The sequence below is a fragment of the Taudactylus pleione genome, unplaced genomic scaffold, assembly GCF_031769625.1.
Source record: "Taudactylus pleione unplaced genomic scaffold, aTauple2 ptg000535l, whole genome shotgun sequence".
Taxonomy (NCBI): domain Eukaryota; kingdom Metazoa; phylum Chordata; class Amphibia; order Anura; family Myobatrachidae; genus Taudactylus; species Taudactylus pleione.
Genome location: NW_028284937.1, coordinates 7,627,092 through 7,649,476, shown reverse-complemented (window position 1 = coordinate 7,649,476; position 22,385 = coordinate 7,627,092). Strand labels below are relative to the sequence as shown.

The window sequence follows — 22,385 nt, the reverse complement described above, 5'->3', positions numbered from 1 at the left end:
ACAAATAAACAAGTAGGTGTGATGTTGGTCCCTGTGACCAGCGCCGCTCCGGCGGCTAACTGTGGGTCCGTCTTTTCATTGCTCCAATGACTCACAGGCAGGGAAGTCCTGCAGGATGGTGAGCCGTTCGCGCCTCAGCGACTCCCGATCAGGCCGCAAGGAGTGAAGTCTGCCTCTGTAGGGAATCCACCCGTCCAGCGGAGGCAACAGATAGCTGAAATGATGGGCCGCACAAACAGGCTCAGCAATGTCCGTCTGTGTGTCTCAGCAACACTGGTGGGTAATTAATATGCAGGTAGTGCAAATCACCAAACAATGGTTCCACAGATGGAATACAGCAGTGTAGTTGGTCAAGAGTTGGAAGAGCCGTCCAGAGAACACTGTGACATGTTTCTCCCCTCTTGCAGGAGTTTTTTCTAAAGGTATTGAAGTCATTTGGCCAGGAGCCTCATGAATTTCAGGTGCCGCTCCCGGCCCCCCGGAAAGGCAGGCAAGCCTCCCAGAAGCCACCAACCTTCCCGACCTCCCCCCAGAATAAACTAGAAACCCCGACAGCAGGGGGGGTGCAAGAGGCAGCCGGGAGGCTTGCCTGCCTTTCTGGGGGGTCGGGAGCGGCCCCCGATATTCGGGAGGCACCCGACCAAATCGGGAGGGTAGGCAAACCTGCTTCAAAGCACCCCAAAATCAGTTTTTCCTACTTTTTTTTTTAAATCATTTAAAATAAACCCCCGCAAATCAACCATTTGGCACCATTTAAAAACCTTCAGTACTTTCCTTATGCCCACAAACAGCCTTCTATATGGTCCTCAGTAATGAAATGATCAATTTTGGGGGGTTGAGTATGGACTCTCCACTTTTTCATGCAGTTCTCTCACATCGCATTTGGTAGTCACTTCGCAGCTCATTGGATTGACCTGTGGGACTGAAGAAGTGTAATTGGTTGTTCATGCAGGACATATTGACCGAAGTGCAGGCTATGCAGAGGTGGATGTAAGCCATGGGTATATGGGTATATTATGTTCCTAGTATAGGGTAGGTGCAAGTACTCACCGGTGCTGGTGACTAAAAGCATACACATAGAGAGTGGGCACACGCCAAGTGTACGACTCAGCATATGGGAGGGGGGATAGAAACATTTTTACCATACAGTTAATTCAGGAGCAACACCTGTATTCTGACCAACTGTGCATCATTATAAATCTGTTCCTATGTGTGCACAAATGTGTACATGCTTTGCACTGAGAAAAGTGTATATGTGGGCAAAACATGTACAGTATGCAGTGGCGTAACTTCATCCCAGGTGCCCGGAGGCAAGGTAAATGTTGGTGCCCCAGCCCCAAATTAAAATGTACCACCCCCCAGCACCTATGCCAGCCCCAGCTGCCGCCCCCCAATGCAGTTCCCTCAGTAGTGGTCCCCCTGTACAGTGCCCTCTGTAGAGGTCCCCCTATGCAGTGCTGCCTATGTAGTGCCCCCCAGTAATGGTCCCCCTATGCAGTACCTCCAGTAGTGGTCCCCCTTTGCAGTGCCCCAGTAGTAAGGGCCCATGTAGTGCCCCCAGTAGTAAACTCCCTGTAGTGCCCCCAGTAGTAAGCCCCCAGTAATGCCCCCTGTAGAAAGCCCCCAGTAATGCCCCCTGTAGTAAGCCCCTGTAATGCCCCCTGTAGTAAGCCCCCCATAGTAAGCCCCCAGTAATTCCCCTTGTAGTGAGCCCCCAATAGTGCCCCCCTGTAGTGAGTCCCCCCGCGAGTGCACACACATACAAAAAAAAAAAAACAATACTTACCTGAAAGCCCACTCCAGTGCTGCTGCCTTCCGTCTAGGAACTAGAACTATGGGAGTGACGTCATGACGTCACTCCCATAGTGCATTGCGGGACCCGGAAGCGGAGCTCAGGAGTGAGCTCCGTTCTTCCGGCTCCCGCGAGGGGGGAAAGAGGGAGCCGGGCGCCCGCTGGTAACACACTCAGCGGGCGCCCGGCAAATAGGGGGAGCGACCACACCCCCCGTATTGACGCCGCTGGAGGTGGAGCACCGATCAGCGGCACTCCATCTCCATAGCAGTGCCCAGAACGGCCCGGGGGACAATGGAGCTAGGTGCCCCCTTAAGGGCTGGAGCCCGGCGGCAAATGACTCCATTGTCTTCGGGAGTTCCGCCACTGACAGTATGTGCACACTGCTGGGCACTGGCAGCTAATTGAATCCGGCCCATAATGTGTATGCTCAGTACAGGCTGCAGGCACTGTAGCATAATAAACAAAGGATGTTTTACACAATAGAGATGTACAACAGTTCATTCCCTGATAGTAAATCCCTGTTATGAGTAACAGGCCAAAATACCCCTGTCTTACAATGTTTATGGACATGCACAATATCTGTATTACTGATGGTATATTATTAATGTCTGTTCTTATCGCCCTCACTGGATAACATGATGCCACACTTGTCTGTCTCATCATTCTAAACCCACATCCTGGAAGGAAGTAGCCAGATGCAGAGTTAAACTATGGCCTGTGCTATATTAGATGTGCATAGCAAATAGGTCCATATCTGCTTTGCTCATTTTCACTTTCTATGCTGCTGTTCTTGTAAGATAGTCCATGTACATAAGGAGCCGTTAGTTTCCCAATGATATTTATATTAGAGATGAGCGGTTCCAGTTTCCTAGAAACCGAACCCAACCAAAACTTACCGATTACAGGTGAATCCAAGCCGTGGCTCAGGTTTTCCCGCCAGTCTCAGATTAAAAAAAGAGGCAAACGTGATCTTCCCAGCATCGGATCTTGCGTGTTTTGGATTTGATATAAGTCCCTCCCATGGTGATTTGGGCCCCATTTCACAGCGGACGCCAGATGGAGAACACATTACTGTGCATGTACACATCCCAGAGCTCCTCCATACAGGGCAGCATTATATTATTTTTTTACTGGTGGACACACACAGCCCCCAGAGCTGCTCCTAATACACAGTACAGCCAGCATTATATTAATTTACTGGTGCACACAGCCCTCGGAGCTCCTTCTAATACACAGTACAGCCAGCATTATATTCATTTGCTGGTGCACACAGCCCTCGGAGCTCCTCCTGATATACAGTACAGCATTATATTAGTTTACTGGTGCACACAGCCCCCGGAGCTCCTCCTAATATACAGTACAACCAGCATTATATTATTTTACTGGTGCACACAGCCCCCAGAGCTCCTCCTAATATACAGTACAGCATTATATTATTTTACATGTGAACACAGCCCCCAGAGCTCCTCCTAATATACAGTACAACATTATATTAATTTGCTGGTGAACACAGCCCTCGGAGCTCCTCTTAATATACAGTACAGCCAGCATTATATTCGTTTACTGGTGTACACAGCCCCCAGAGCTCCTGATAATATACAGGGTAGCATTATATTATTTTATAATGGTGCCCCCAGCCCCCAGAGTGCCTCCTAATATTTAGTACAACCAGCATTATATTCTTTTACTGGTGCACACAGCCCCCAGAGCTCCTCCTAATATACAGTACAGCATTATATTACAGTGCAGATGGACAATGACCTGAAGCATACTGCAAAAGCAACCAAAGAGTTTTTTAAGGCTAAAAAGTGGAATGTTATGCAATGGCCAAGTCAATCCCCTGACCTGAATCCGATTGAGCATGCATTTTACTTGATGAAGACAAAACTGAAGGGAAAATGTCCCAAGAACAAGCAGGAACTGAAGACATTTGCAGTAGAGGCCTGGCAGAGCATCACCAGGGATGAAACCCAGCGTCTGGTGATGTCTATGCGTTCCAGACTTCAGGCTGTAATTGCCTGCAAAGAATTTGCAACAAAGTATTAAAAAGTGAAAGTTAGATTTAGGATTGTTTAGTTTGTCCCATTACTTTTGGTCCCTTAAAAAGTGGGAGGCACATATAGAAACCGTTGTAATTCCTACACCGTTCACCTGATTTGGATGTAATTACCCTCAAATTAAATCTGAAAGTCTGCAGTTCAAACAAGATGTGCTTTTTTCATTTCAAAGCCATTGTGGTGGTGAATAGAGGCCAAAATATGAAAATTCTGTCAATGTCCCAATATTTATGCACCTGACTGTAGATGGATATCAAGTATTCCATCTATACACAGAATGGTATATATAATGGTGGTCTCACATAACACCTAGTAAGTACATATAATATGTATATACATAAATTAATGGATAGCGCGCTAATATACCAAAAACAATATTCATACAAAAGGAAATCTAAACACATATATCTATATAAGAATAAACTAGCATAAATATATCTGCAGGATACAAACTATATCTATAATATGTAAATGTGTTATTAACACACTCAAATGGTGAGGAGAGAGACTAAAGGATTGTTGATATACAGAAATGGCAGAAATCCCACAAGGGAGAAGCAGATCTAACAGGGAACTGAATTTAGTTCTATCATTTCATTCAGACCCCTGGGGTATAAGGAATCCATTCTAAATATCCAATATAATTCTTGTTTGCACAATTGTTTAAAGCGATCCCCTCCCCTAGTGGTCAAGGAAATCTTTTCAATAGCAGTAAGTTTAAGGGAACTAGGGTCCCCTTTATGAATCTCAAAAAAATGCCTAGACACACTATGTGAGGGTGACTTGTTGATCACTTTCCTTCGATGCTCCATAAATCTAATTTTAAGGCAGCGAGTGCACCCACATATTTTAATGCATCCACAGGTGAGAACATAGATGACATACTTTGACTTACAATTAATGAACTCCTTAATAGAGTATATCTCCTCACTATTGGGAATACAGATATTTTTAGTTCCATTAGCTATGTAGTCACATGTGGTGCAACGATTACTGCCACACTTGAAACACCCCATAGGTCTCATTGGTAGCCAGTCAATATTGGGGTTTGTCTTTTTGGGATTTCTCAAAAAGCTAGGAGCTAACATATTTTTTAAAGATTTGTTACGTCTACAGATAAAAACAGGTTTGGGAGGGATTAATTCCCCCAAGATTTTATCCTGAATTAAGATGTCATAATTATCTGTTATAATCTTCCTTATCTCTCTTTGAGAGTCATTATAAGTTGAAATGAAAGCAGTTTTCCTTTCGAACTTCCCTATAGTGTGTGTTTCTTCTTTTTTGGTTTTACCAATGTCTCCCTGTCTATAGTGAGCACTTCAGAGAGTGCTTTTTCAATGAGACAAAGGGGGTAACCTCTCATCCTGAAAGCTTCCATCATAGAGACGTACAGGGGGGGAGGGGGAGTCCGCGGTCACAGGGCGGGGCTTAGCACCAGGGGCGGGGCTTAGCGCCAGGGGGGTAGCAGCGGTGGTCGGTCGGCGCATGCGCGGGCACTTTGTCACGGTATTTTTTCCAAAAATACTGTGACTAGTGTGCGGAGGGGATTCGCAGGGACAGAGCTTTATCGCAAGCTCTGTCCCTGCAAGGGATTTGTAGTAAATCCCTGTGATATTGCCTGAATTCGCAATGCGAATTCAGTCGTTAATATCACACTACAATCTGCATTCAATATGCGGATTGTAGTAAATAGAACCCTTGGTGAGAGACTATTTGTTATTTGTTTTTATGTCGATTTATTAAAACTATATTAGACTATATAGTATTATTCCCTTTTGATTTATATGTACAACCGGTGATACATTATGGAACGATGAAAGATGTTGATGGGAGAATTGTGTCAATAAGCGACTATAGTCTACTTACTTGGTAGACCACAACAGCTGGTAGGAGAACCTCGTTAATCTTAAAAGTACCTACTCTACCTGGATATACTTCATTATTTGTTGCCTGTGTTTTTTTTTTTCTCTTTTGGATTCATTCTGAGGACATCCCAAGGAGTTTTGATCTTGACACAGAACTGATGTAGTTTTCAGTGCCTGTAGAATTTATATGGTGATATTCCTTCTTTTGAACTATTTGATAACATAACCACTAAGCTGTAGTGAAAGTTAACATTTCATAGGTTCTCTAAGACTGCCCTGAATATTTTCGCCTGACTTTTCTTATATGGCTCATTCTTGGGATATATTTTGGATCACAAACCTAAGGAATGGTCCTACAACACAAATAGATGTCTCTTGATGCAGCTATAGAATAATCAATACATATTTTAGAAAGTGCTTTTTAATATTTATTTTCACATTGAATTTATGGTGACTTATGATTGCTAGAATGATTTATTTTTAAAGACAATAATAAGAGTTATGTTTTTATATAGACATATAACATTATTTATAAAGAGTGCCCCAGAAAAAGAGTCATTCCTTCTTTCTCTTGTAGTACATATTTAAATGTCAACAGCTAAAGTCTTCTTTGATCTCACACAAGGTTACTTTCCCTTGTATAGATTGAGGACTTGAATCAAAAGATTTTTGACCTCCGTGGAAAGTTCAAACGACCACCACTGCGAAGAGTGCGCTTATCAGCAGATGCCATGATGCGGGCACTGCTAGGCACTAAACACAAAGCAGCCATGGATCTCAGAGCTAACCTCAAGCAAGTTAAGCAAGCTAAAAAAGATGATGCTGATAAGGTACGTGATGTTAACTTTGTCTTTCGGATTTCCCAAATTATACCGGTTGGATGGGATGTATTACTATTCAAATTGCATTGTTCTTAACTGACAACTATGTAGGTTACGCTGCGCATCAACTCATGGTGCAAACTGATCTATAGATGAGCAATTTACTCTAACACGTAAGGGCATATTGTGCAGATCTGGGGTTTCTGATGCCAGGCTCCATGTCCGCCTGCAAACTGCATCTGGCCATTCTGCACTCCCCTTCACTTCCAAGTCAGCCAGTGGACCTCGTAAAGGTGCCAGTGAAGGTCATCAAACCAACTTTGTACTGTGCTGGCTCTTTATTTGCACAATGGGGCAAAATATGTTTGTCAATTTTGTCCAAAATGAGCAAACTGGCCAACCAAGGACATCTAGGAAGAGTTTAAAAGATAGCAATCCATGATAGCGGTATGTCAGATGTATAAATGTATTTTCCAGTCAAGCCAGGTTTAAGAGCTAATCCCATATTTTAGAAGAATAGATTCTTATACAAATTCATCTTCCATTCCTTTACCTGAATTGTGGGGGGATAGGGGGCAGCGCCTTATGTCTACACTTCTGGAGTCCTCTGATCAATCAGGATTCTACTATGAGTTACAGAGCAGGCCGCAGCAGTTATGTCTGGCCTGCCTTCTACTGCTCCATTACACCGGTGTAATAACATGAGGGAGATGTGATATATTGTGACATTGCACAATTGTAATATGTACAAATAAATCTCTCACAGTTTTTGCACTTGTGAATTCTCCATAGGCTCAAACCAGCGAACTGTTCTCAGAGCTGGTGAAAAGTTGTGGAAAATCCTCATTTTTGCTTAAAAATGTGGGGACTTGGGGCTCGATTCAGACCCGCTCGCTAGATGCGTTCATACGCACCCAGCGTATGCAAATCCGGCACACTCCCAGCAAGGCAGGCGATCGCACGGCAAGGCATTAGCACACCCGCTATGTCTTGGCGTGCGATCGCTTTGGGTATGCAGATGCCCACCAGCCTGTCTTAAGACGCCCACTTGCGCATGTCATCTCCAGGAAGTGTATGCAACCATCGAGTACCATCGGATGCATACGCAGCACTTGTGGTTGATCATACCCTATCACAAGCACTGAGAGCACTTCAGTGTAAAATTCAGCCAGGTGACGTGTACTATGACGCTGCCTCTTAATTATGCACGCCTCTAAAACGGTGTTAATGCGCTCGGGCATGCCTGCATTCGCACCTACACTCCATCGTTTCTATTGGTCAGCCCCTGTCACCACCCACATACGGCTTCTCCTGTCACTCACTCTGCCGGGCTGTCTATGCGCAGTGAGTGTAGGCTTCCCGATCGCTCAGACTGGTTCGCGCACGCACACTGCAATGCGTACGCATGCAAACATCGTCTGCCTTCTTGCGAGCGCTTCCTAGCGAGCGGGTCTGAATCAGGCTCTTGGTTCAAAACTTCTTGAACACCCCCACTAATGACAAATTAGGCAAAAATATATATTTTTTTAAATTCTTTATTTAGAGAGCTCACAGAAAGAACCATGATAAACACAAATATAATAAACATAACATAAGAGTTGTTTTGTAAATAAAAAAGTTGCCAAAAAACAAAAACATAATCAAGTTGAATAGATAAAAAGGCATATAAAAAGGGTTGGTAGGGGGCGGGAGGGGGGGAGGGGTGAAGGTCAGGGGGTGAGGGGGGGAACAGGACAACCAAGGGAAGCAAGGTACCATAAAAAATATCAGATATTGGGCAGGATGCATTGGAAAGAGGAAAAAAGTGCCACTTGGAGAAAGAAAGTAGTTGGGACGGTTTGTCAAGTTAGTCAGAACAAGGGGAGGAGGCCCATCCACCGTGCATGAGTCAAACATGGGTAGTGAGTGTGGAGATCACAGATGGCGAAGTGCCATCGTACGAAAGCCACGGCACTCATATCTGAAAAAACATATGGCCTTTATCGTGAAGATAGTAGGTGATATTTTCTATTTCTGCTATGTGCCGGATTTGTGACTTTAGGGCAGGGAGGGACGGTGGAAGAGGGTTTTTCAAGTTGCGAGCAATCAAACTTCTAGCAGTGACTAAGGGTGCATACACACCAGAACAATATTGGCGCGATTTGGCCAAGTCGTAACGACAAATATAGTATGTCGTGCAGTGTGTAGGCTCGATGCGCGCTCCCGCAGTGACATGCGATATCGTGTGATATCACCAATCACACAATATTGCATGTGAGGCTGTACATATTAATGATGGATGGACCAGTGATCGTTCCGTCTTTCATTAAATCTTTTCAGTGTGTACCGGCAATCATGTGATGTCCAGGGTGAAGGCATATCGCCTTGAACATTGGCTCGATTGGCCGGTCGTTTTGGTGTGTACCCACCCTAAGATATGGAATAACAATTTAACAGAGTGCTTACTAAGATCAGGAAGGTCCATGGGTCCTTCGCAATCGGGGCCTCAAATATATTATTCAGAAGAGGTCCAAAGAGGTTTGAAGGCTGGGCAGGTCCACCAGATATGGGCTAGGATACCTCGAAGGCCTCAGTTTCTCCAACAGAGGGGTGAAGCAGAGGGGAACATATGTGAGAGTCGTACTGGGGTATAGTACCAGCGATAGTATAATTTGGAAGAAGTTTCTTTAAGGCAAGTAGAGATAGAAATTTTAGCAATTGCCAGTCTCATGTCGTCCCAAGCCTCCTCGTCAGGTGGAGGGCCGAGGTCTATCTCCCAAGAGGATTCATGGTTATTATTATTAGGGAGAGCAGCATCGATGAGAATACTGTAGATTTGAGAGATCATCCCTTTTAGACATGGGGCAATGTTTACAGAGTCATTCAAAGGGGATGAGGTCGCGGAGTAGTGGGGCCTGTGGTAAGGAGCCTAAAATGTGCCGTATTTGGAATTATTCAAAGGGATTTAGGGGTTGGGTTGCAGATTGCAATTGTAGGTCTGAGAGAGAAAGTGAGCCCCTGGGAGCTAAAATCAGCAGGAAATTTGAGGGACGCTGTTATCCACGACTTCATGCAGACCGCATGCAAACCCGGGGGGAAATTGGGATTATGCCATACTGGGGTAAGAGGGGATATAGGGGAGGTAATAGCAAATTTAAATGAGTATAAAGTCCATATGCGTAAAAGGAATTTAATGGTTGGAGGGAGGTTTGAAGGAGGAGGATGGTGGTTTCTTTGTAGGCCTCACAGGGAAGAGAGGTCTGGGGAGTTGATATAGTTGGTTTCAATATCAAGCCAGGAGGTCGTTCCATGGGGGGGAGCAGGAGGAAACAATTTGGGAAAGGTGTGAGGCCAGGTAGTAGAGCTTAAAATCAGGGAGTCCTCTGCTTCCCCTGGATCAAAATATAATTTTTTAATTAGTTTTATTTGACCCATAATGACATGTAAGTTTTGGGGTGAGTAGTGGAAAGTGGGAAAAGTAGTTGGTCAGGTTTTTTTTTGGGGGGGGGGGGCTGTATTGATGGGACATGTTTTCTAAACATTGCAGGTGGCTGCACCTGGTACATTTTTGGAAAAATTTGAAAGTGCACTTTTTGGACTCAAGAATATACTTTCTAAAATGTTTCAACACTTATACAAATATGCATATAATAGCCATAGGGTCACTATTATGATTCTAAAATGAATACCTATGTCAGTTAGCCTTTTTATGGGTTACAGACAGATTTCCCCAAAATATTCTGTACTTTTCGCAGGTTACTCCTCAAACAGTTTTTAATACCTTCTCACAGGTGTCATTTCAGGGGAAGCAGCAGATGGAGCGTTACAGGCAGCACATCCTACCTCTCTCTCAGGCCCTGCTGTATAGTAGAACGGGTGATTGGTAGATACCTGGATGCTGGCACTCTGCTTTGGCGGAGAGGGTTAATTGGGACAGATTAAAGGCTGGTAGCTTCAAGCTTAGATGGCATCATACCTGGCAGCTGGTGCTTCATAGCTCAGCCAACAGACATCCAATTGATGCCCTGCCATCATTTCAGCAAACAGTCTCAGGGAAAATAACTCTGCAGCCTTCCTGCAGCACGTATACATTTTTGTAAGTGTACGTTAAACCTACATACTGACTTTCTCTTTGAAAGCACTATAATAAACAATCAATGAATTATATTCATATTTATTTGGTACAAATTAGTAATTTCCAGAAACAATTAACACGATGTGCAGCCAAATACAATCTATATTCTCTTATTAATAATGATGTGATCGATCAATATGTTCTGATGGTTTAAGGAAACCCACGTGCCCACTGCCACTGTAGGGAATGGGTGCTGATAGCTCAGGCTGCTCTTTTCAAGCTGTATTGATATATATGTAAATTGAGATCTGCAGCGCACAAGTCAGCAGGTCAGGGTGAGATTATTCTTCCACCAGGAGGCAACAGAAAATCCAAATAATGTTATTGTCACCTGAGAGATATTCATTTGTGTGAAGAAGAAATATATGTAGATTTCCCTTTTTTATATAATATATATCCTTATTTACAGAAATACATTTTATCAGTTAATTAAATATTGGTGCGTAATCTACAAATGAGAATGCAGCCTATCAATCCAAAGCCAAGGCCAGTAACATCAGCGATGCACAAAGTGCCTTAGCAGGACCGTAATTAGGGGTGTGGAGCGGTGCCGTCACACAGGGTGCAGGGCCCCGGGGGCTTTACCATAGCTGCCCCACAGCACCTGCATGTTGCTTACAAGGGTGCCTGGACTGGCACCCTGCAGCCAGTATTACTGATGCAGAGCCGCCCGGATCATCCTCTCTACTTCCTTGATTCATTTGAATAATGATTGGTCCCTTTAATTAAGTTAAAACATGTGGAAACTCATTCTCTGCATGTGTAATGGGCTCCTATGTGATGATGAATAGGCCCCTCAGTCAGAGTGAATTGATTGGCTACATAAAATAATATTAGTTCAGCCCCAAAATGGCTGCCCCCACTACCTCTGTATGCACTGTAAGCACTGTTCTGGTCATTAATGCATGCACACTCTGGGCCTGATTCAGACCCGCTCGTGAGCGCTGAGCGCTCGCAAGTGGGTCGATGGTGCCCTAGTGCGCATGTGCACGACGGAGGGTGCTCCGTCGTGCTCATGCGCGAGACACGCATAGCGACAGCCAAGCTGTCGCTATGGGTCTCGCACCAAAGGGGGCGTGCTGTCGATAGTGAGTGACAGCATGCCCCCTTTGGTGGGCGTGCCGGGGGCGTTGCTGCCCAGATGGAGGCGTTCCCATGGGAACGCCTACCGTCTGGGTCCGGCCCCACTGACATCACTAGTGATGTCAGTGGGAGTGCTTTTGGCTCTGATAGAGCCAAAAGCACTCCTGTGCTTGCGGCAGCGAGACCCTACCGCAGGGTCTCGTCGCAAGCCCGATGGTCGCGATGGTCTGGACCATCGCTACCATTTTTTTGGCCGCTCGCATAAGCTGTGGGTGGTCATCACAGCTATGCGAGTGGCCAGGAGGCCGCTCCATTTTTAGGTAGGAGGGCCCTGATTCAGAGCGAGCGCTTTGGTCAGAGCGTCCGGCTCTGAATCAGGCCCTCAGTACACTAGCAAGTTGATATGCCAGAACTAGCCTTGCCATATCATCCCGTTCATTTGGGACACGTGAATTACACAGGTTCTGTGGGACGGATTAAAAAAAAACAGGTCAAATGGAGACTTTAAATCAGCCAGCCCTAGAACCTGTGTAATTCATATGTGTCCCGAATGAAAGGGATGATATGGCAAGCCATGCCAGAACACAACCTGTAACATAATATCTTTCAACCCCCTGCCATTTAGGATATACGTGAAGTAGGAGACTGGAGAAAGAACGTTGATGCCCTCAGTGGGATGGAGGGCAGGAAAAAGAAGTTTGAATCATCTGGAGCTGTACAGACGTAGGAAGGTAATATTAGTGACACCTCTATATTTGATAGTGGATATTATTTATGAGACAACATACATTTGGAAAACCGAAGGCGTGTGTATATGTGTATACGTGTCTTTTCTAGATAACCCTCTCTTTTGAGCACTTACCATACTTATAATTTAATTGGGTAACTGGATCATGTAGTGCCTATTTGAAAGTCTTTGAGCACCTCCTGGTAAGTTAGTGCTCAATTTAAAAACACATAAATATGGGACATAATTTAGGGACAGTCACTGTGTAGTGTTAGAACTGCCCTATTAGCAGAAGCACCATGCAGTGGCTGGTGTGTAACTAACCAGAACTTCTGCATTTTATTCACAAATGTAAGGAACATGGGGAAGTTATGTCCTATGATAATAAGTAATGTTCCGTAAAAATTGTGGGCCTGATTCAGAGATGAACGTTAATGTGATCGCAGCTGCAATTTTACCCACAATGCAGTAGCGAAAATATGCTAATGTCTGCAAAGATCACCCGAGCATAAGGACGCCCACTGCTGCCTTCTTACCTGTGTGCGACGACGCATACCTGCGTAAATATCGGTAACATCGCCATACATCGGTGGCCATCTAGGCCTTGCGGAAGGTCTGATCTTGGGAGCTCTTCAGACACGCAACGCTGTGTATGCACCTGCAGTGGCTAATTTATGCACGCCCATGTAACAGCGTTTAAATGGACAGACATGCCTGCGTTCCTCCCTCCCGCCTCCACCCCCAAACGCTGACAACCTGTCACTCACTCTGTGATGGATTCCTATGTGTGTACACGACTTATACACATGCATGATGGCAAACAATCGCTTGATTGTGTGCGTAATCTCCTCTGTCTCTGAAGCAGGGCCTGTGTATGTAGCACGTTGGTGTTACATGTAACTTCTAAGACCATAAGCAGGGCCGGCTCCAGGGCTAATAGCGCCCTGTGCCGGCCAAGTGCTCTGCGCTCTTTATCGTGCGCGGTGCAGCCATATGGGCACGCCCCCCCAAAAGTAATTTAGGGGGTGTGCCCCCATTTTCATGAAAGGGTGTTTTGTGGAGAGAGAGGATGGAGGAGTGTTTTGTATTTAGTCCTTGTCAGTGTTTCTGTGTGTGTGCCTGGGGATTGTGTGTGTTTAAGTTTTGTCTTAATTTTTAAGTGGTCTATGTACTAAGCATTGGAGAGCGATAAAGTGGAAGGAGATAAAGTACCAACCAATCAGCTCCTAACTGTCACTTTACAGGCTGTTTGAAAAATGACATTAGCTGATTGGTTTGTACTTTATCTCCGTCCACTTTATCTCTCTCCAAGGCTTAGGGCCTTATTCAGAGTTGGGAATAGAGAGAGAGATAGCACATAACTGTGTACCTGGGCAAACCATGTTGCAATGCAAGGGGTGTAAATACATACATTTTATTTTGCATGTAGGGTAAATACTGGCTGCTTTTACATGTAGCCCACTAATGCTGGACAGTTTTATTATTACACTACAATTTAGATGTCAGTTTGGACACCTCCCTCCCAAATCTAAATCTCTCTGCACATTTTAAATCTGCCCCACCTGCAGTGCAGCATGGTTTCTCCAAGATGATCAGTTGAGAGAGATATCTCTCTCTATTCCTAACTCTGAATCAGGCCCTTAGTACATAGACCCCTTAGTGTAGTTTGTGTATTATTTTTTCTATTTGTTATGGAGGCTGCCAGGAGTAGGGCTAGAGAGGATAGGGAGGTGGAGGAGAGGGATACAGTTGGTGAGGATAGTGTGATGGAGGAAATAGGAGGCCATGACATGGGGGAGGAGGAGTCTCAGCCGGCAAAACTAAATCTGGCTGAAATTTAAGGTTTAACTTTGAGGAGAATTGTGCGTTATTTGGTCGCCGGGCCCAACGCACTTCTGCAAGAAGAAAGAGGGCAACGTGGGTGGCAGCAGTTGATGTGGTGAATTCTAATGGGCATTTAAAAGTTAAAACAAGTGCCAGTGTGTGAAGCGTTTTCTCTGAGATCCAACACTGTGTCAAATCCAAGATGGCCCTGGAAACACGCAGCATTGGATGAGGGTCGCCTATGGAAATAGATTATAATAAGTATGTGGACCTTCTTAAGGGAATTATCCCGCAGGTGCTGGTGTCAGGAGTTAACATGCTTGTGTCTCCTTTTATAGGCATCATAATTAAGTTCCTACCAATGGAATGATGTTTAGAAGCTGTTCCTGTTGATTTTGTAGTCAATTTTAAGTTGATTTTCACTCCGACTGTTAATAAATGAGAGAATCCTGCAGTGGTGTATGTGAAAGTATCAATGCTTGGTCGATGGCCGATTTTGGTCGGTATTTGGTTTAGTCAATTTTATAGTCTGTTTTGCCTTTAGTAAATTTCTGATTTGCAAATCATAGAGAAAATCATCTATACATACATCAAAAAGCCAAAATCGACCTTTAGTAAATATACCTCCAAATGTTGATTTTGTCTTGAATCTGGAGTCATATTTTAAAATATCCATATCAGCTGTACATTTATTCTGAGGTTCTGTCCCATTTTATATAGTTCCACATCCCAGTTGAATTTGGAGAATGATTTTGTAGGTATGTTTTAGAATGAATTTAATTCTTGCATGCAAAGTTATTTATAACTTATTTAAATCAAGCCAACTACCGAATACATTTTCCACTATCAATGGAAACCCTTTCTTGCTCTTATGACTGTGGTGGTTCTGAGAGTGTCTGGGTATAAGTATGCCTGACGTAAGCCTGGCGCATAGGCTACTGTACTGAACGTATCTTGAGATATTGGTATAAACTAAATACACTATATTTACTTGCGTGTTTTAAACCTTTTTTGGACACAACAATAGGCTCTATGTAACCAGGGACATGTTCTATACCTTCTTTCTTTTTTATTTTTAGGCCAGGAATAACACTCATGAAAGCTGCATTGGAGGACATCACACCTGTTCCCTATTGTCAAGTGTATTTATCATTTTAGTGTCCAAAGTTTGTGAAGAAGAGGTGACCAGATTACATTCATATCTTGTTTGCATCCTGTATTATCCCTGCATACATTTATAGCCACAAATAAACATTTCAAAATGTGTTATGCCTGAAGTATGATCCATTGCTATGGTATGTTGTAAATTAATTTGTTTGCTGATTAAATAAATCATTTGCAGTGAAAATGTCCAATGTATTTATGACATATATATATATATACGTATTGAACACGCTTACTGAAATTTATTTGATACTTTGTACAAAAGCCTTTGTTGGTAATGACAGCTTCAAGACGCCTCCTGTATGGAGAAACTAGTCGCATGCATTGCTCAGGTGTGATTTTGGCCCATTCTTCCACACAGTCTTCAAATCTTGAAGGTTCCATGGGCCTCTTCTGCTCTTTAGTTCTTTCCATAGATTTTCAATTTGATTCAAGTCAGGTGATTGGCTCGGCCATTGTAGCGGCTTTATTTCCTTTCTCTGAAACCAATTGAGAGTGTCCTTGGCTGTGTGTTTGTGATCATTGTCTTGCTGATGTGTTCACCCTCGTTTCATCTTCAGCATCCTGGTAGATGGCAGCATATTTTTATCAAGAATGTCTCTGTACATTTTTTTATTCATCCTTCTTTCAATAACATGAAGTATGCCAGTACCGTATGCTGAAAAACAGCCCCACACCATTATGTTCCCACCTCCAAATTTCACTGTTGGTATGGGGTTTTTCGGGATGTGCAGTGCCATTTCTCCTCCAAACATGGTGTGTATTATGGCATCCAAAGAGTTACATTTTGGTCTCATCTGACCAGACTATATTCTCCCAGTATTTCACAGGTGTGTCCAACTGTTGAGCAGCAAACTTTAAACAACAATATAGAAAAAAACCCAAGGCGCTAATACCTATGAAAATAACAGGGGCCTACTGTGTACCACACTCCACCTATTAACAGCTAGCCCTACGAATATGGGGAAACTGGATAGTTCCCAAGAAAGAAATACAAAGAAAGGAAAGGCATAAGGGCGCCCTTACGCCTTTCCTTTCTTAAACTTTAAACAAGCTTTAACATGCTTTTTCTTCAGCAATGGAGTCTTGCATGGTGAGCGTGCATACAGGCCATGGCGGTTGAGTGCATTACTTACTGTTTTCTTTGAATCAATTGTCCCTGCTAATTCCAGGTCTTTCGGAAGCTTTCCACAAGTGGTCCTTTGCTCTTGGACAATTCTTCTGATAATTCTTTTCACTCCTCAGAAATCTTGCGAGGAGCACCTGGTCATGGCCGGTTTATGGTGAAACTATGTTCTTTCCACTTCCGGATTATGGAACTGATTCAGGGCCGCTCGCAAGAGGCCCGATGTTTGCACTTTGCGCATGCGCTGGGTCCGGCGTGCACGAGCTCCGCTGAGCGACTGAATTTCAGTCGCTACGGGGCTCGCAACAAGATGGGGCGGCTGTCGATGTTGATTGACAGCTCGCCCCGTTTTGTGGGGGGGGGGGGGCTGCACAAACGCAGGCGTTCCCTTAGGAACGCCTGGCATTTGTTGGGCTGACCAACTAACATCACTATTGATGTCAGTAGTGGACTTCCTGCTCTACAAGTGGAGTAGGACGTTCACTCGGCCTTGCGGAAGCAAGACTCTACCCCAGCTGTGGGTGTATTTTGGGCTGCACATATGTAAATATACATGCAACTTTAATTCTACCGTAGAGATACATAATATAAAATATAGTGCGTCATCACCATCAACTTGGAAACTATTGCATCAACATGATACCCAGCAATGTACATTGGGAGGCCATTACTTACAGTGATAAGAAGCAGAAGGTAATGATGGCCCTGCCTAAATGATCTTCCAGTCTAAGAAGTTACATGTTAATGTCTCTGATCATCCTCTCCCAGCGCAAGATCCCGCTATAAAATACACTGATCTTAGAAACGTAAATTGTGCGCAGTGTGACAATTTTACGCAAGTCATATTTTTGAATAGAGAATAGTTAATTATAGGAAGAGAATACATTTAAGTTTTGCCACCATATGCTTGAATAATGATGGAAACATATCAGTGGACCATGAGAGATTACAAATTTGAGGGTATTGGGTGGTAGTACAGTTAGTAAAGTAGGTAGGGAAGAAAAGCTTAGATACTTAGGGGGAAATGTATCAAGTCTTCTAAAGAGAAAAGAAGTGTTGAAGGTGCCATAGCAACCAACCAGCTTCTAGCTAGCATTTATCTAATACATTCTATTGTAGAAACTAATTGGCTGTTATGTGCAATTTCTCTACTTGTCCAGTTTTCCACTCTTTAGAAGGTTTGATACATTTCCCCCTAGGGAAGCGTGAATTTCTCTATGCCACATTTAACTGTTCCTTTGCAATAGAGCCCTTAAATGTATTGAACAGTCATTTGGGTTTCAAATCCTGAGCAGGAATGAGAGGTTCAAATAATGTTTGTTCGGAAGTGTCTACAGCATTTTGATAGGAATAGATAGCAGTATATCCAAGGAAGTCACTAGAGATACAGTGCCATTCCACTCTGCACTAAAGTTTTTGAAGGCATTGTGTTTCTCTAGTGTGCCATGCCTGAGCTCATGGTTGACACTGTAAGTAAAGTGTGGCTGGAGCCACTTGACCAAGGGCTGTTGCTCGTGTTTAATTAAGATGTGTTGCTGCCAGGTCAGGGGAGGAGATGGGAGAAATTGGGTAGAGAAGTTGTTTTCATAGAGAGAAAATTATTGAAAATGAAGAGAAGTGAGATGTCTGCAGGTATGAGGAGGCTTGGTAGTGTGACAGCAGAGGGGTTAAAGTGGTGGAGGAGAACTTACAAGTGAGTAAGGGATCCATGTATAAAATGGGGATAAGTGGGTGAAATGAAAAAAAGCAGAGGCAATCCCTATACATATCACTTCTCGATATGTACTAAATGGTTTTCTCTGCCTTCATCCTGCTGAGGCTGAGCAGGCTAGAATATTGCGCTGCCATAGGCACCTATGGCAGCACTAAGCAGTGGTGTGCGGTCATGTGAGGCAAAGCCTCTCCTGTCATACTTAGGTATACTCCAGAGTTTTGACTATAAAAATTATATGAAAAATTTAAAGAAAATATTAAAAGTATCTTCTTTGTATTATTCTAATCATATTTATAGTCAAAACTCTGGAGTAAAAAGTGAATGGTAGGTGAGGCACTGCCTCGCCTGTCTACCTTTTCCGCACATCCCTGATTAAAACACATACAATTTCCAGAACTATATACTGCTGCACCTTTGTATAATGCCCAGAAGGACCCTCAGGTTCATATATGTATCTGTAAATCTGGCTCTGATGTTAGCCATTTACCTCACCGCACGTCACTGGGGCTAAGTGACCCATGTGTTACTAAGAAGAAATGTAATTTACCATCAGTTGTCTTCTCCAGTGCCAACTTTGTCACCTCTAGCTGCCATTATCTGCTTCGCCTCAATATGAAGAAGCAGGAAACTTTCTGTCACTTTGGCTGGATGTCAATAAAGTTTTTTTTGAGAAAAAAAAACAGCTTTCTCTCTGCTCTGCTGCAACTGCACAGGAGTCGGGAGACCAATGGTGCCTACACACTACACAACATAGAAATGACAGCACGGTTATGACATTGTAATCGTGCTGTCCTTTCTATTTCTGTGATGTGCCTACACTGCTCGAGCAGTCCTTCAGTGCAGCCTCATCAATCATCTGGTAACATGCTGAACCTGATGTTATCGTCAGGTTGACCAGCTTGTTCGCCCAATGATAGATGTCCAATTCGACCAGCGTGCACGCGCATTAGATATTAAACTACATGATTTGCGGGCGATTACCAAGCGATTGAGCGATAACGATGGTCGTTATCGCTCAATCGCTAGGTTTAAACGCCTAGTGGATGGGCAGCATAATGTTACCTACACACTAGATGATTTTTTTGCACAATTTGGCCGCTTCCGATGCATCGGAACGACAAATCGTGCAAATAGTGTAGTGTCCACGAACTATAACGATCCCGATGTGCGGTCTCGCAGGTTCTTTGTAGTATCCTCAGATCTTACCTACATGCAGTAAGATCTGGCAATCTCGTTAACGAGATTAAGGTCGTTAGTTAGGTCATTGGTCAGATTGCACAGTTTCATGCACGGTATGCCCGGGAGTGCTGGGGAGATGAAGGGAAATTGTTGATGACATTGCATGGTTTGCGAGTCGTCTAGTGTGTACGCACCTTAAGAAGTCACAGGTGATAGTCATCAGAGCAGAGGCGGAATGTGTCTGTGCAGTCACACTGGGAAGGGGTGACTTTTCATTCACCCTCTTTGGCAGGACCTTTCTTAGTGCACATCACGGTAGCCGCCTCCTTCGCAGTAATAATAGGTGAAGCAGGAGAGAAAATATCAAGGCACTAAGGCAGTGGCTGTCCTGATCAGCAGAAGAGTCCGTCCACTGGGAGAGGCACAAGGAAAAGGTGGATAATGAATGATGCCTGTGGAAGAAATGATTACATAACCTAAAGCTGAGAGAGAGACAGCAGAGTACAGTAGTAGAACTCTGTGAACTAGTCGTATCATGTCCAAGTTATATTTTACATGAGACAAGTGTCCTTATAAATACTGAAGTGGTGAAAGTACTTCTAAGGCATTTTAGATGTGTAATCACTACTTTCCATATTACAAATGTAATTACTATTTGCTATGTTAAAAACATTCATAGTAGTTGGCACTTGAACATTTCATGTTGTAGTTTCAAGTTTGACAACACTTGCTGATGTCTAATGAGCTCTCTCAGGGCTCTATTTACTACAATCTGCATTGGTAATGCAGATTGTAGTGTGATATTACCGACTGAATTCGCATTGGGAATTCAGGCAATATCACAGGGATTTACTACAAATCCCTTGCAGGGACAGAGCTTGCGAGAAAGCTCTGTCCATGCGATTCCCCTCCGCACTCTAGTCACAATATTTTCGCAAAAAAATACCGTGATTAGTGCCCTGTGCATGCGCCGACCGACCGTCGCTACTACCCCCCGTCGCCAAGCCCCACCCCTGACACTAAGCCCCGCCCCCCATGATCGCGGACCCCCCCCACAACCTCCCCTCTCTTAATAGCGCTTTCCTGCAGTCATCGGTGCTCCGGTGATGTCTTCCATGCCTCCGGTGAGCTGATATCCCGTACTGCACTGGGACCCGATCACCTGATGACCGGGACGCAGTGCAGCATGGGAGACCAGCTGGCTGGAGGGGAGTCATCACCGGAGCCCCGACCACCGATCCCAGGAGGCAGGTAAGTGAATTTTTTTTTGACTATTTTTTTTTCAGCTTACGGTCTGTTTAGACCACACATTGTTCACTGGGGCCGGCTCCGGGCTCTGCTCTGCCTTTTAGAGCAGAGTAAAAGCCCGGTAACCGGGGGAGACCTTGGATAATGCCACCTCCAGGTGGCGTTATTATCACAGGGTTTTCCCCGGTATTTTTTTACAATTTATTTTTAGTAACTTTGGTCGGATCACATTTCCCATTACAATTATGGGAAATGCGATCTGCTTACTAAAAATAACTGATACTTAGCGGGTGGAGTAGAATTTTACGAATTCTACTCCAATTGCCCTATAGTAACTGTAGGTGAAACTAAAATAATATGAAAAGGATGTGAAAACACCCTTTTTCACTTTATTTTAGTAAAAATAATGTTAATAAATAGAGCCCTCAGTGAGAGTTTTTAGAAGTGAGTTTTAGAAGAGATGTTGCCCATAGCAACCAATCAGATCCTAGCTATTGCAGGAATAGGTGATAGAAATGGCACTGCGCACAGACCTCTGCCAATCAACTCCAACAGACCTATCCCAATAGGTCCAAAGATAAGATTTGAAAAGAGGATGTGGAATAAAGTGGGGGCGCTGAATGTGTGTAAAGTCAAGGGGTACCAGAGAAAAAAATACTTATCTAGACAACATGGGATGGTTTCCTTCCCTTTTCCACAACCGTCATAGTAATACTGAGTGGTCTTCTTGGGGGTCGTCCGTCAGGATAATTTTGTGTATATGAAATAAATTATACAAAAATACAAAATGTGTAGATTCTTCTATTACATCTCTAAAACACTTAAAAGGGCTGACCAAAAAAAGAATGACGTAACTTCACCTTGTGGGAATGGCTAGATGTTATCTCAAACAAAGTTTCTAAATGGTGAAACGGACTCCAGAATAAAAGTTTTTTTTTTTGTTTTATAAATAGGAAGACACTCCTAACTAGGTGAGATGGACCAGGTGATGTACCTGGTCGCCTTGTTACAGGGACGATTAAATAAGTGCATACAGCTGATAATAATAAAACGTCTCCTTATACAGTTATCAGATAGATGAATGTTCAATATCCATAGATAGCAAATCACACACCTGACTTACACATATATGGCATGTTATAAAGCATGTAAGGGTTTCTTTCAGACAGGCAGTGATTCAATTGAAGACAGTCTTATCTGTCAAACGTGTATATGGTAAATGCGTACCCATACTCACACACTCTGGTGATAAATGAAACTCATCAAGGTATCTTTGTATAAAAACCTCAAAAATTCCTCTGTTACGATGCAAAAATATATTTATTTCATAAAGCACATAACCAAACTGTTTAAAATCTATAAAAAAAACAGAACCAATGAAGGTCAAGACAAGTGCTGGGTCAATGATTGCCCACAGTTAAAATGTGATGAGGGGGGTACTACAGGAAACATAGGTAAAGAAACATGTGTCCAAAAAATGTGATTGGGTGGGCGCCAACGCAATCACATGGATGGTAATAAAATAATGGGGGAACACATACTTCACCTCTATTCCAGTACCAGACCACCTATCAACAGCCTCCAGGACCAACGCGTTTCGGGATTCAAGCTCCCTTTATCAAGGTATGGAGGTACTGTGCCAGAAGTCTTCTTTTATAGTGTTCACGG

The 22,385-nt window shown here is 43.7% G+C and overlaps 1 protein-coding gene across 1 annotated transcript in view; it reads left to right on the top strand.

Annotated features, from left to right (window-relative positions):
* The window catches only part of TNNI3 (troponin I3, cardiac type), a 59,397-nt gene extending 43,775 nt beyond the window's left edge, over nucleotides 1–15,622 (top strand). The window contains exons 7-9 of the mRNA XM_088450968.1: nucleotides 6,362–6,547; nucleotides 12,361–12,466; nucleotides 15,366–15,622. Of these exons, the coding sequence (XP_088307094.1) occupies nucleotides 6,362–6,547; nucleotides 12,361–12,462 (288 nt within the window). The 3' untranslated portion in view covers nucleotides 12,463–12,466; nucleotides 15,366–15,622. The remainder of the gene's footprint in view (nucleotides 1–6,361; nucleotides 6,548–12,360; nucleotides 12,467–15,365) is intronic.
* Nucleotides 15,623–22,385: the final 6,763 nt, after the last annotated feature.